The sequence below is a fragment of the Halichoerus grypus genome, chromosome 12, assembly GCF_964656455.1.
Source record: "Halichoerus grypus chromosome 12, mHalGry1.hap1.1, whole genome shotgun sequence".
Lineage (NCBI taxonomy): Eukaryota > Metazoa > Chordata > Mammalia > Carnivora > Phocidae > Halichoerus > Halichoerus grypus.
The window spans coordinates 49784483-49797175 of NC_135723.1; the positions used below are offsets into that span (position 1 = coordinate 49784483).

A 12693-nucleotide genomic window follows, 5' to 3' on the forward strand; every position below is an offset into this window, starting at 1 on the left:
AAGCAAATGGACCTGCTGATAAGGAGCACTTGAGAAAATGAGGGGGACCAAGCAATTTCTGGGTGGCAAAGATTCTGAGAATTTCTTCCCTGTCCTTCTCCCTCTGAAAACAAAAGCTTTGTGTGTGTACTAACTGCTGTGGGGAACAGTAAGTCAATGTAACTCCGTAACTTGGTTCTATCATGCTATAGGCAGTTTCTTTCTTCTCAAGATCTGCTTTGTAATAAATGGATAAAAATAAAATAGGTGGGGCACCTGGGTGGCTCAGTCGGTTAAGCGTCTGCTTTCGGCTCAGGTCGTGATCCCTGCGTCCTGGGATCGAGTCCGGCGTCAGGCTCCCTGCTCTGCGGCGCGTGCTTCTCCCTCTCCCTCTGCCCCTCCCCACTGCCGTGCTCAGTCGTGCTCTCTCTCAAATAAATAAAATCTTTTAAAAAATACAAATGTGTGTTCTTTGTCAATATTTAGCAGTTTTACTTATATCTGTACACATGTAAGAGGTTTTAGATACCAAGATATTTAAAATTTGCATTACTAAACTGATTACATATATAAAAAACTAAATATTTGAGTAAAAATCCTTTTGAGTGAATGGTGATTTACTTTATGTTTAGAAACAAAGTTTATTGGGTCATGAAATGGTGCTAGGAAGTATATTTTATGTATTTTGATTCCTCTCAACTGCGTATTATACTGTCACCTTGCTCCAGGAAATGGCTGACTCTCAGTTGAAGATAAGCCTCCTTCCTGCCCCGCTACCCCAACCCCCATCCCTCCCACATGCCTGTGTCAGCTTTATCTTCTCTCAGTTCTACATCATATTTACATGGCATGTTCTTTATTTGCTATTTTAAAGAAATAATTGTAACTTTGTGTTTTTCAGGTAATGACTGATTTTGAGGCATGCATTCTACCTCTTGGTTTTATTTTATAAGTATATAAATAAATGGAGTATAAAGTAATTTCGTCTTGCTCAGAATACCACTTTACTCAAAATAGTTAAAGTCTTATATTGTTTTTGTCCTAAGAGTTTTAGTGACCTCTCTGTCTCTGAATTCTGAAAGGATACATGATGACATCTAAAGCAATTTTTTTCTACAATTCTTTTGAGAAATTTTTGATTGTTTTCAAGGCACAGGTTCTATGATAGGTTTTGGGGATACAGACAGATGAGAAGATGGGGCTTTCCTGGCTCCCAAATCTCCTCTGAATCTCCTCCGAGAGACAGGCTTGGCAACAGACTGAGAGTGTGACGAGGGGAACAATAGAACCATCTTCGAAGAACAGTTTATAGAGGATGAGGAAGGCATCACAGAGAAGGTTATAGTCCATCTGGCTTTGAAGGAAACCTAAGTGATTTCCATGTGAAGGAATCCATAGTTGACTGAGATGTACTGGCATCTAGGAGTTTCACATATGCCATGATTTCAAAAGCTTAGGTAGAAATCATTTAGGCTTAGTAAACCAGATGACCTCTGAGGCTTCATAATAATTTCATAGATGATTAGTTTTTTTTGAAACATGCCTGAGGATTAATTTAATTTGTTAAAATAATACTATTAAGATCCTGTTATTGAGTATGAGCAGTCATTTGTGAGATACTGAAAAATGTTTTTAACATTATTCTATAAATTGATGTTTTCCTCCCCTCTTTCTCTTCCCCTGCCCCCCACCCCATCCCTGGCCATTTTGGTTGTTTTTGCAGTTGGTTAGTCTGTTGCTCATTGGAATCGCAGCGTGGGGCATTGGTTTCGGGCTGATTTCCAGCCTCCGGGTGGTCGGTGTGGTCATTGCGGTGGGCATCTTCCTGTTCCTGATTGCGTTGGTGGGGCTGATTGGAGCCGTAAAACACCATCAAGTGTTGCTTTTTTTTGTATCCTTTTTTAAAAGCAGAACTTTTACCCCAATTGAATTTGTTCTTACTTTTATTGATTACTCTTTTGATTACTATAACTGATTTGGAGTTATCATTAGGAAAGGAATTGCCAGAGAGCAGCTCCTAGCATGCCCTTTGTGTATTTGTTCCACAACATTAGGAACATTTCTTAGGGTGAAATTATTGTATGCTTATATGTTCCCATTTTCTCCTTTTCACATCATGAAGAATGTATTCTGCAAATTCAGTATAGTCCTATTTATATCTTGCAAATTCAATTACATTGAACTGATTTGGTGACCTCTAGGCCCTTTCCGAAAGGTCAATATGTGGTTGAGAATTTCAGTGATTGTTTTTTAAGATTTTAATACTAAGAAACCTTAAATACATTTATCTATACTTATTTCTTGTTTTATATATGTAAGAATTTTTATTTTAATCTAAATGAAATTCTAACAGATGAGCTTCTAAATATTAGTATTTTTATTATGAAATATCTACAGCGTATTAATGAGAAAAATAACTGTGTATATTCCTTGTAAACTTTCTCTAGGTGCCATTTGTTCTGTTTTCTGGTTGAAATCCTTCTAGTACATTCTGAAGTTGTCAGTACCTCTATTTTATGTAATTTTAAGAGTATCGAGAAATACCTTAACTTGAATTCTCAGTACATGATTATTCTCTTACTTGTATTTATTGTTCAGTTTTCTGTATCATGTGCTTGCTTAGCCCTGAACCAGGCGCAACAGGTAAGCAAAAACTTTTTTCTTTTCTTTTATTAGGCCTCATAGTATGTGTAGGAAAAAAAGGGGAGAAATGATTGGAATATAAGATAATTCCTCTTTGCTCAGAATGGCATTTCACTGGAGACAGCTAAAATCTCTTGTTCCTGATTGCATTAGTGGGGCTGATTGGAGCCCTGAAATGCCATCAGATGTTGCTTTTTGGGCCCCCCCACCCCCCCCCCCCGGGCATCCTTGAAGTGGAATTTTCCCTTCCTTGGGTAAAAAGTGCCACTACTGAAAGATGTTCACCCAGCCTTTTCCCACCATTATGCAGTGAAACGTTTGTGATACCATTCTAGCAATTACACTTTCTGAACTCTTAATTTGTAAAAGAATACGCATCTCTGTTTAGGGCAATGGAAAATGTGTCTTGTTTCAGTCTGAGAATCTTTTGAACTAAGTGTTTCTTTTAAAATGCATGGAAAAGTTAAGATTTTTCATTCTTGGGATAGAAGCAGTGCTTTAATTTTTGTTGCAAATTTAGGTACTACCCTTTGAAAACTTTTAATCGTCTTACAAAGAGTATTTATTTTAGGTACACTCATATTAAAAGTTGTAGGCTCTAGCTTTATACATTTTGTGCAGGGATAACACATTTCAATGTAAATATTAAACGCATTTTCTAGGGTCAGCTTCTGGAAGTGGGTTGGAACAATACAGCAAGTGCTCGAAATGACATCCAGAGAAATTTAAACTGCTGTGGGTTTCGAAGTTTTAACCCAAATGACACCTGTCTGGCTGTAAGTACAAAGTATAAAATATTTTCTGGAGATGTATTACATACAGATGAATAATGATTAACATGAAAGAAATGGAATTTCTGATGCTGAGTTGTATTTTTAAAATGCTTTACATATACCTATCTTATATTCCATGTACACCGTTACATCATTTGTCTGTTCTCAAGTGTCCACTCCTGACAGTACTAAATATCCTAGAGCCCTGCCAAACACAGATACTCGTGGTTCTTTGCCCCTAATTCCTTCCCATTCAATTCCTCCTAGAACAAGTTGTGAAAGAAAAATAAGAACAGATTAGCCGTAGAGGTGCAGAAGAGCTGTAGAAGTATCTTGGTTTTGAAGCATATCAGGGTAGTAGGAGGAGAGTGGTCTATCCTAAATTTTGGGGCTCTTTAACCAGTTAAGCATCCCCAGGGAGGAGGATACATGGAAATAACCCTCTATCCTCCCTCCCTTCTTCCCCATTACAACTTCATGCTTTTTCTGTGAGAGCTGAGTTAGCGATGGACAAATCAGAGCCATACTGTTGTCCCAGGCCACACCCCAATATGAGGATAGACTTGGAGTTTGACTGTCCTAGGAAGTTCACATGTGTTTATATTTCGGGGAAACTCCTATTACCGTCTCTCTGAGCCCTGAGCTGGATTTTCCTTCAATGAGGCCTCTTTTGTGGGATTATTCGTTTTCTAGAGCTATGTGACACACGAACACCACCATGTATTACCTCAGTCTCCATGGATCAGAGTGTGAGAATGGCTTAGTTGGGTCCCCCACTTAGGATCTCATCTGGGTGAAATCAAGGTGTTGGCCAGGGCTGCAATCTCATCTGAGGCCTGGGGTGTTCTGCCGAGCTCAGTGGGTGTTGGCAGAATTCAGCTTCTGGTGGTTGTAATGCTTTAGTCCCATTTTATTACTGGGTGTTCCTCAGTTCCTGGAGGCTGCTCTCAGGTTCTAACTATACAACCATCTCACAACATGGCAGCATCCAAGTCAGCATGATAATTGCTCCATTCTGTTAAGATGATGTCTTATGTAACCACACGGTAAACATGGGAGTGAGTGTTTATCGTATTCACAAATCCCATCCACACTCAAAGGGGGGGTGCGATCACTCAAGGTGTGTATGCTGGGCTTGGGAACCTTGGGAGCCATTTAAGAATTTAGGACACTATTAAACAGCCAAGGCCCAGATTGGATGTAATACTCCAGCCACTCATTTTTAGGTGGGTTCAATGTTTATCTGCTTTTTATAATTGTACTTTGAAATAAAGGTTCTTTTTTTTTTTTAATTGATACAGAGCTGTTTCAAAAGCGGCCACCCATGCTCACCATGTGCTCCAATAATAGGAAAATATGCTGGAGAGGTTTTGAGATTTGTCGGTGGCATTGGCCTCTTTTTCAGCTTTACGGAGGTATGTGCAAATAACTCACTCTCTTTCCGCTTTCGTCATAGGGTTTTCTGTTTTATATGGCAAGAGGGCATGACATTTTACCTTAGCATGGCCCTTAACTTAAGGAATGTATCGATGAATATCCTCATTGAGAACTAGTATTGTAATTAGAGGAGCCCTGGCTTGAAATCAGAAGACCTCACAGATCTAGCATGAATTTTATACAGGGTGAGATGCTTGATTATTAAATTATTTAAAATTTAATGAACAAGTGAAATGAGTTTAGGCTGGGTTATTTCTAGAATCTCTTCTATTTGTAGAGTTGTATGATGAATTATAATTTTAAATTTAATTTTGGAATAGGTAGGACATTCGCACTGTTTAATATATATAGTATATAACACACACGCATACATACTTATAAAGATATGCTTTGAAAAATGGCCTTCCAAGCCTATCCCCCATTATTTCTAGCCCTCCAAAACCTACAGGTAAACACTATTATTAGTTTCTTATTTATATTGCATGTATTTATACTATATTAAAATATATTGATTAATACATTTATGTATAATATATGTATCTGTAAGCAAAACCACACTCACTGATAATTTTAGAGGTTGCTAATTCCTTTTTCAGTGTCTTTATTAAACTCTCAATATCTGTGGATGTTTTTTGATACAGCTGAGTTGACAATAGGTATCAAAATTAAATTTTTTTAATTCATACATTCTACTTACAGTGCTTTATTTCATGGAGATAATCATATGACTATGTAAAATGAATAGAAAAGAATGTTTATTGTGGATAACAGCAAACCCTTGGGCTAGCTTGTGTTCTTCAATAATGAGCTGGTTAAATTAGAGTGGGTGGGAAGGGACATTTTTCTCTGCCCTTCAGGATCCTTCTAGCTAGACTAAGAGTCAGACTGACATTAGACATATTAACAGGAGAAAATCAAATTTAATATTGTATATATAATGTATATACTGCATTTGTGTATATAATGTATATACTATATATGTATATGATGTAGGGTCAATATATAGCACATTATATATACATATATGTGGATATATTATATATTCTATTCAGTTTCCTTCTCTTGAGAATGAAAAATTCACACTTGGTTGTTCTTAACAAAGTGGAGATAAAGACCAAGGTTAATTAATATTCATTTTTTAAAAGAAGTCTCCCCTGACATCTCTTCCCATTCTGAGCATTTTTTTTTTTTTTTCATTTTACTTTTTCTCATGAAAGAGCTGTGTTACTTGTGGGTTGGTTTTGACATTGATTCAAGAAAATTGATGTACTGTTTAAAAACAATTCTGTGCATTATTCCTTTGTTTCCTTTTAAAAGTACGATTTTTTCCATGAAAACTTAAAAATATAGATAGAAAAACTGGGATGAGCAATCTCCATATAGCACATTAGCCAGATTTTGCGGCATGGTTTCCTTTTTATATTTAGAATTTATTTTGAGAATTTAATTGTTTTGAGCAGCTCCATTTTCTTCTCATGAGGTTACATTACTTTCAGTTATGCCTATTTTTTTTTTTAAGGACTTTTTTTTTTTTTAAGAGCAGTTTTAGGTCCATAGCTAAATTGAGAGAAAGGTACAGAGATTTCCCATATATCCTTTGTCCGTACATAGGCATGGTCTCCCCCATTATCACCATTAACCAGAGTGGGATGTTCTTTACAACTCATGAACCTACATTGACATATCATAATCACTCAAGGTCCATAGTTTACATTAGGGTTTACTTTTGTACATCTTATGGATTTGGACATACTTATAATGACATGTATCCATCATTAGAATATAATACAGAATATTTTCACTATCCTAAAAATCTTCTCTGTTCTGCCTATTCATCCCTCCTCCTACTGTTTTTTAAAAATATTAATACTTTTAAGAATATAAACTCATAGGGGCCTGACTGGGTGGTTCAGTCAGTTGAACGTCCAACTCTTGGTTGCAGCTCAGGTCATGATCTTGTGAGTCATGAGATCAAGCCCCACCTCTGGCTCTGTGCTCAGTGGGGAGTCTGCATGAAGAGTCTCTCCCTCTGCCTGTCCCCCCACTCAGATGCGCATGCGTACGCGCTCTCTCTCAAATAAATAAAATTTTATTTATTTATTTGACAGAGAGAGACACAGCGAGAGAGGGAACACAAGCAGGGGGAGTGGGAGAGGGAGAAGCAGTCTTCCCGCTGAGCAGGGAGCCCGATGCAGGGCTCGATCCCAGGGCCTGGGATCATGACCTGAGCCAAGGCAGACGCCCAACAACCAAGCCACCCAGGCGCCCCTCAAATAAATAAAATCTTTAAAAACCAAGAATATAAACTCATGAGTCTTAGGTGTCTTAAAAGCTAAGAAGACTTGGTGTTCTTTCATGGAACCCTCCTCTATATTTTAATATTTTATATACCATGTCCTTTGAAACCTGGCTAGAGATTTTAATAATAACTTATACAACCTGATATTTTCTGGATAGTGAATATTTTATAGCTATACTAACTTTAAATTTTTTTGTTTTATTCAATATTTCACAGAATCATAGGGATGAAGCTAACCAATGATTTCCTTTCCTTGGTGAAACAGGCTTGATTTTGAACTATTTATAATAGCTGAAAATAAATGTAAACCATAAAAGAAACTTTGATTTAGAATCTGAAAAATAGCTGAGACATGTTAACTTTTAACATGTTAAAGTTAGCACATGTTCTTTGTAGAAACTTTAGAAAATACAGAAGATTTTGAACATGAAAAATTACATGGATTTACTAACTAAAAATGACAAATAACCAATGTTTATATTTTGGCTTATTACCTTCCGCCTTTCTATATTTAATAAATAAACATAAAAAATAATGTGTAGGCTCATTGCACATATTTCTATGTAATGAGCTATATACTTTAGTGGCCTGCATATTAGGCCTAGGTTCTAGGATCAGCAGAGTTCATGATCAGTTGTAGTCAAAGTGACCCTTGAGAATCTTTAGATCATTTTAAGCAGCTTTGTAAGCTTAGAATCCATTAGTTATCTAACTTTGATCTATTTGCATTTTGGGTGTGGCGTTCCTTCCAGACTCTCCTAGGGAGGGAGGGACGAGATCATGGTTCAACAATGGGGCAAAGGAAGAGATTGCCCCATTTTGTCACTTACCACTGAAATGGAGGAGTGAAGTTTTGGTAAAATGTGGCTTCAGATGATGAGTGTCTAATGTACCCATTTGCTTTGTTTCCCCTGTACCTTACACTATTGGCCTATATCCAGGGCTGATAATCAAATGATTTAAAACCTCAAAAATTCTCACCCAAAGCTGTCTCCCTGTGTGCCAGTGTTTCTGGGGCAGGGGGAAGGAAATGATGCTTGGGCAGGTTGGGGGTGTCAGAGGAGCTGCTGTCCACAGCAGGTATGCACGTATCTCAGCATTGTGAAAACCAGCCTGGCTGACATGGTAGGTAGAACGTTAGCCTGAGAATGGCCTTCAGTACATCAGATTGCACATACAACCCCAGATGTGCTAGAGAGCATGGATTCCATGTTTGAACCACAGTTCTAGCACTTGTGACCTGTATGACCACTACCCTCTTATTTAACCTCGTTACCTCAGTTCCCTTGCTGGGAAAATGAGGATAATGTTCCCATCATTCAGGGTGTTTGGGGAGGATTGTTTGAATTTGTAAAGTGTGAAGAACAGAGCCTGTCACAAAGTACTCCTCATGTGTTTATTAAATAAATTCCTTTTTTTCCCCTGTTCTATATGCCGCAACCCAGGCTTCCCACTTCCTTAAATTAGACTTATCTTTCCTTGATTCAACTCACAAACTATAGTTCCTTCAGCTCTGACATGTTATAACTGTAATCACTACCAGTCGTGAATTTTAGAGTAACACAGGGATTATTACGGTGGTAATGGAGGCAATTTTGGATTGATCCTAATTCTCTAGAAGTAGTTTAAAGGGCTAATGAGTAGTTATGAAGTCAAATAAACAAAATTTAGATGAAAAGTTGGCACAGATCTAAAGTGGAAAGTATAATTTGAAATTCATTTTGTTCCATTAAACATTTGTATCTTTTTCAGTCTAAGAATTTTTGATTATTTTAAGTAAATCAACTTTGAGGTAGCAGAAACAGAATGAATACATTTCTTAATTTAAAAAAAAATTATATTGGTTAAGGCTTTTGTGAACCTGGTTTGGGAAACGACACAGTAACAACTTAGTATTTTTCTAGAATTAGAGATCCCCGGTTCTTGAGAAAGGCAGGAATTATAACATTTTTTAAAGATCTGCGTTAGCAAAATTTGTTATTGTGGGGTTTTCGTTATTACTGAATTCTTTCTCAACCCAGTTTGTTTCTCAGTTATCAAAATTATGTGATATTTTAGCTATCCAGACAGTTTAGTGTTTATATTAAGTTCCTATTGCTGCTGTAACAAATAATCACAAATGGAGTTGCTTAAAGCAACACAAATTTATTATCTTCTGCTAGAGGACAGAAGCCTGAAATGCAGGCTCCCCTGGGGGGCTGTATGGGAGAAGCTGCGTCCTTGCCTTTCGCAGCTTCTAGAGGCCGCCTGTGCTCGGTGGCCTTGTCCTCCATCTTCAAGGCAGCGTTGCAGCATCTTCTCTCTGCGCTTCCTGCTGCTTCTGACGTCACACTGTCTTTTCTATATGTCTCTGATTTTGTTTTGCCTGCCTCTCTTTTGTAAGAACCCTTGTGACTACATCAGTGAGCCCACCCACATGATCTCCCTATCTCAACAGCTTTAACCCAATGACGTCTGCCCAGTCGCTGTTACCATGTAAGGTAACCTAATCCCAGGTGCTGGGGATTATGATGCAGACATCTCTGGAGGGCCAGTATTCATATTAATTGTTTTTAGGGTTTCTAATTTGGGCTCCTTACAACACTTTAAAGGGAAAAAGAAATCTCTTCCCCTTTGAACAAATAATGCCAAGTGCTTCAGAGGTTCCAGATTGTTTATTGATAAACTGAAGAAACAGATACAACTGTTACTTTCTCTTTCTTCTTCTTTTTTTTTTCCTTCCATTCCAGATCCTGGGTGTTTGGCTGACCTACAGATACAGGAACCAGAAGGATCCTCGTGCAAATCCTAGTGCATTCCTTTGATGAGAAAACAAGGAACATCTTTCATATTTGGATCTTGTTCACTTTCTCTAACTTAAAGTTCAACTAATTTGCCTGTTTAAGGAAGCAGTATCTGAAAAGTTACACTATTATTGACAGTGGAATTATATATTTTTACTCTTATGTTTCTCTAAATGTTTTTCTTTTCCCATTGCTGAAAAAATTAGAAACTTGTGGTCTCCTCTAACCCTTGGTGGTATCTGTAATCTACTGTATTCACAGTGTCTGGCACTGTCCACTGTGGCCTTTCTTAGCATTTTTACCTGCAGAAAAACTTTGTATGGCACTATTGTGTTGATCATATTGTAAATCTAAATATACATCTCACTGGAATAATTAATTGTATGTAGCACTGTGCTGTGTAGATAGTTCCTACTGGAAAAAAGAGTTGAAGCTTATTAAAGCCAGAAAGTATGAGATTCTATTATGTTAAATTCAGTAAGGGAAATCCAAAATCCTGCATTTTTTTTTTTGTCTTTTTAGGAAAGCTGTATTGTGGTGAAAATTGTTAACATAAAAGTGATAATTTAGTTCTAATAGTCTTTTATGATTACACTACTGTAGCCTAGAAATAGCTATGTCTTTAGGAAAGTGTGGTCTAGCTTTTGATTTTTATAGGTAAGTACGGAGGAGATACGATCTTATGAATGTTCTGATGTGTAACATTTGCCTTCAGCTTTTGAAATGGAATGGGTCTGAGAAATTCAGAAAGTATAGCTATATAATCTTCATATTCTTTTATAATAATTTGAAGTCCAAAAGACTGCATTTTTAAACAAGTTACTATTAATGCATTGGCCCACGTAGCAAAAAGATATTTGATTATCTTACAAATTGTTAAATACCTTTTTCATGAATTTTCTCAGTATTGTAACAGCAACTTGTCAAATCCAAGCATATTTGAATGTGAGCTCCCATAATTTGAAATTGAAATAGTATTGTGGTTCTGTATATTATATTAAAAAATTAAAGAATGGAAACCTTTCCTCGTGTATGAATGTTTCAATTAAAAGAAAGTAACGGAAGAAGTGCTAAATGGATTAAGTGAAGTGAAATTCTTTCCTTTATTGCTTTGTTTTCTTTGACTTAGAGCCGAGTGCTGCTATTTTCGTGTATAATCCAGCCACGGAAATGAACTTCCAGCACTAATGTCTACTGGTAGTCCTCCCCAAATTCTTTCTTGAAAATGTGTCAGTGTTTAATATTTTCTCCATAGTGAGAACTGTTTTTTAGAAGAGAAGTCATTCGCATTTATTTGGGGACAATATGTAAGTTCTTTCATGTTACTGACAATTATTAAATTCTTGTCTTGCATTCTATATAGAATATAGTATTTTATTGGTAATTGTCATTATGATGGGTTTTAGGCCAAGAAAGAGGGCAAATGGTCGATCTGTAGAATTTTAGAGCATTCTGTGGTTGTTTCACCTCCATGATTCTGGAAGACTGGCTGATCTTTCAAGAAAACCCAATTGTGCAATTCCCATGATACAGTAAGGGAGGAAAAATAATTTCCCCTTTACTCTTCTAAGTTCTTGTCTTAGACCCTATCTAATACAAGTCAGATTAACAAGAGAAAACCAGGTTTATTAACATGCATACATATCTATTAACATGTATACATAAGATATTACCCAAAACTGAGTAATTCCCCAAGATGGCCCAAGACACCATATTAGATACTATCTTTAGCTAAAGACTAAATAAAGGTATGTGTGTTGGGGTGGGAGAATTGGAGGGAAGGACAGTTAGGGTTACCAGGAAAAGCCCTATAAACAAAGGTAAGACTTGTTACATAGATTTAAGTCCGTGACTTCTGCAGAGCTAAGTTTCTTGTGATCTAGAGTCATCCTCTTCCTGGTACAGAGAAAAGGAGACACTCTTACATATAGAGATTTCCTTTATAAGTATAAATTTCCTTTTTTTTTTTTTTTTTTTTTTTTTTTTTTTTAAAGATTTTATTTATTTATTTGAGAGAGAATGAGAGAGAGAGCACATGAGAGGGGGGAGGGTCAGAGGGAGGAGCAGACTCCCTGCAGAGCAGGGAGCCCGATGCGGGACTCGATCCCGGGACTCCAGGATCATGACCTGAGCCGAAGGCAGTCGCTTAACCAACTGAGCCACCCAGGCGCCCAAGTATAAATTTCCTTTAATGAAGGGTTAAATTCTCTGTTTACAGAGCTACTCCTATGTCTGCATTTTTTCAGAAATAATGAGCTCAAACTAATCTTGATGCCAGAGAGTGGCGTAGTCTGCTATCCTTCAATGCCATATTGAGCTCTGGGCAACCCTAACAATGTTCCTACTTATACCGTAAGATGAGATTAGAAGTGACACATGGAGCAAGTGAGATTTTTGCATACTGTCTTGTCATTAAGGCCTTCTGTATTTTCCTTGTTTGCTTTATTACATCTTGAAGTTCCCATGAGATTCTGGTGCCTCTTACTGTAATACTTTTCTTGGTACAGATGACTATATTGGAAAGAGCTTTTCCATAGCTTTGGTTTGTGCTCTAATTGCAGTGGCCTTATTTGGGTCAACCCAATTACAAATCAGGGCCTGGGAAGCATGAATCTTTAGGGCTACTGAACTATAGGATTATGAGAGTGGGTCATAACTAATGACTCACCACTCAAGAAATAATACATTTTCAAGTACCAAGAGTAGCTTTGTTAGATTAATTTGGGCTTTCTGTTCCCGCAGGCAGATCTGAAGATGATAGATTGTCCTGGGAGGTCGG

The 12693-nt window shown here is 37.2% G+C and overlaps 1 protein-coding gene across 1 annotated transcript in view; it reads left to right on the forward strand.

Moving 5' to 3' along the window:
- The window catches only part of TSPAN13 (tetraspanin 13), a 31902-nt gene extending 20965 nt beyond the window's left edge, over positions 1-10937 (forward strand). Inside the window, exons 2-6 of the mRNA XM_078059337.1 lie at positions 1703-1870; positions 2542-2622; positions 3285-3398; positions 4697-4810; positions 9861-10937. Of these exons, the coding sequence (XP_077915463.1) occupies positions 1703-1870; positions 2542-2622; positions 3285-3398; positions 4697-4810; positions 9861-9935 (552 nt within the window). The 3' untranslated portion in view covers positions 9936-10937. The remainder of the gene's footprint in view (positions 1-1702; positions 1871-2541; positions 2623-3284; positions 3399-4696; positions 4811-9860) is intronic.
- Positions 10938-12693: the final 1756 nt, after the last annotated feature.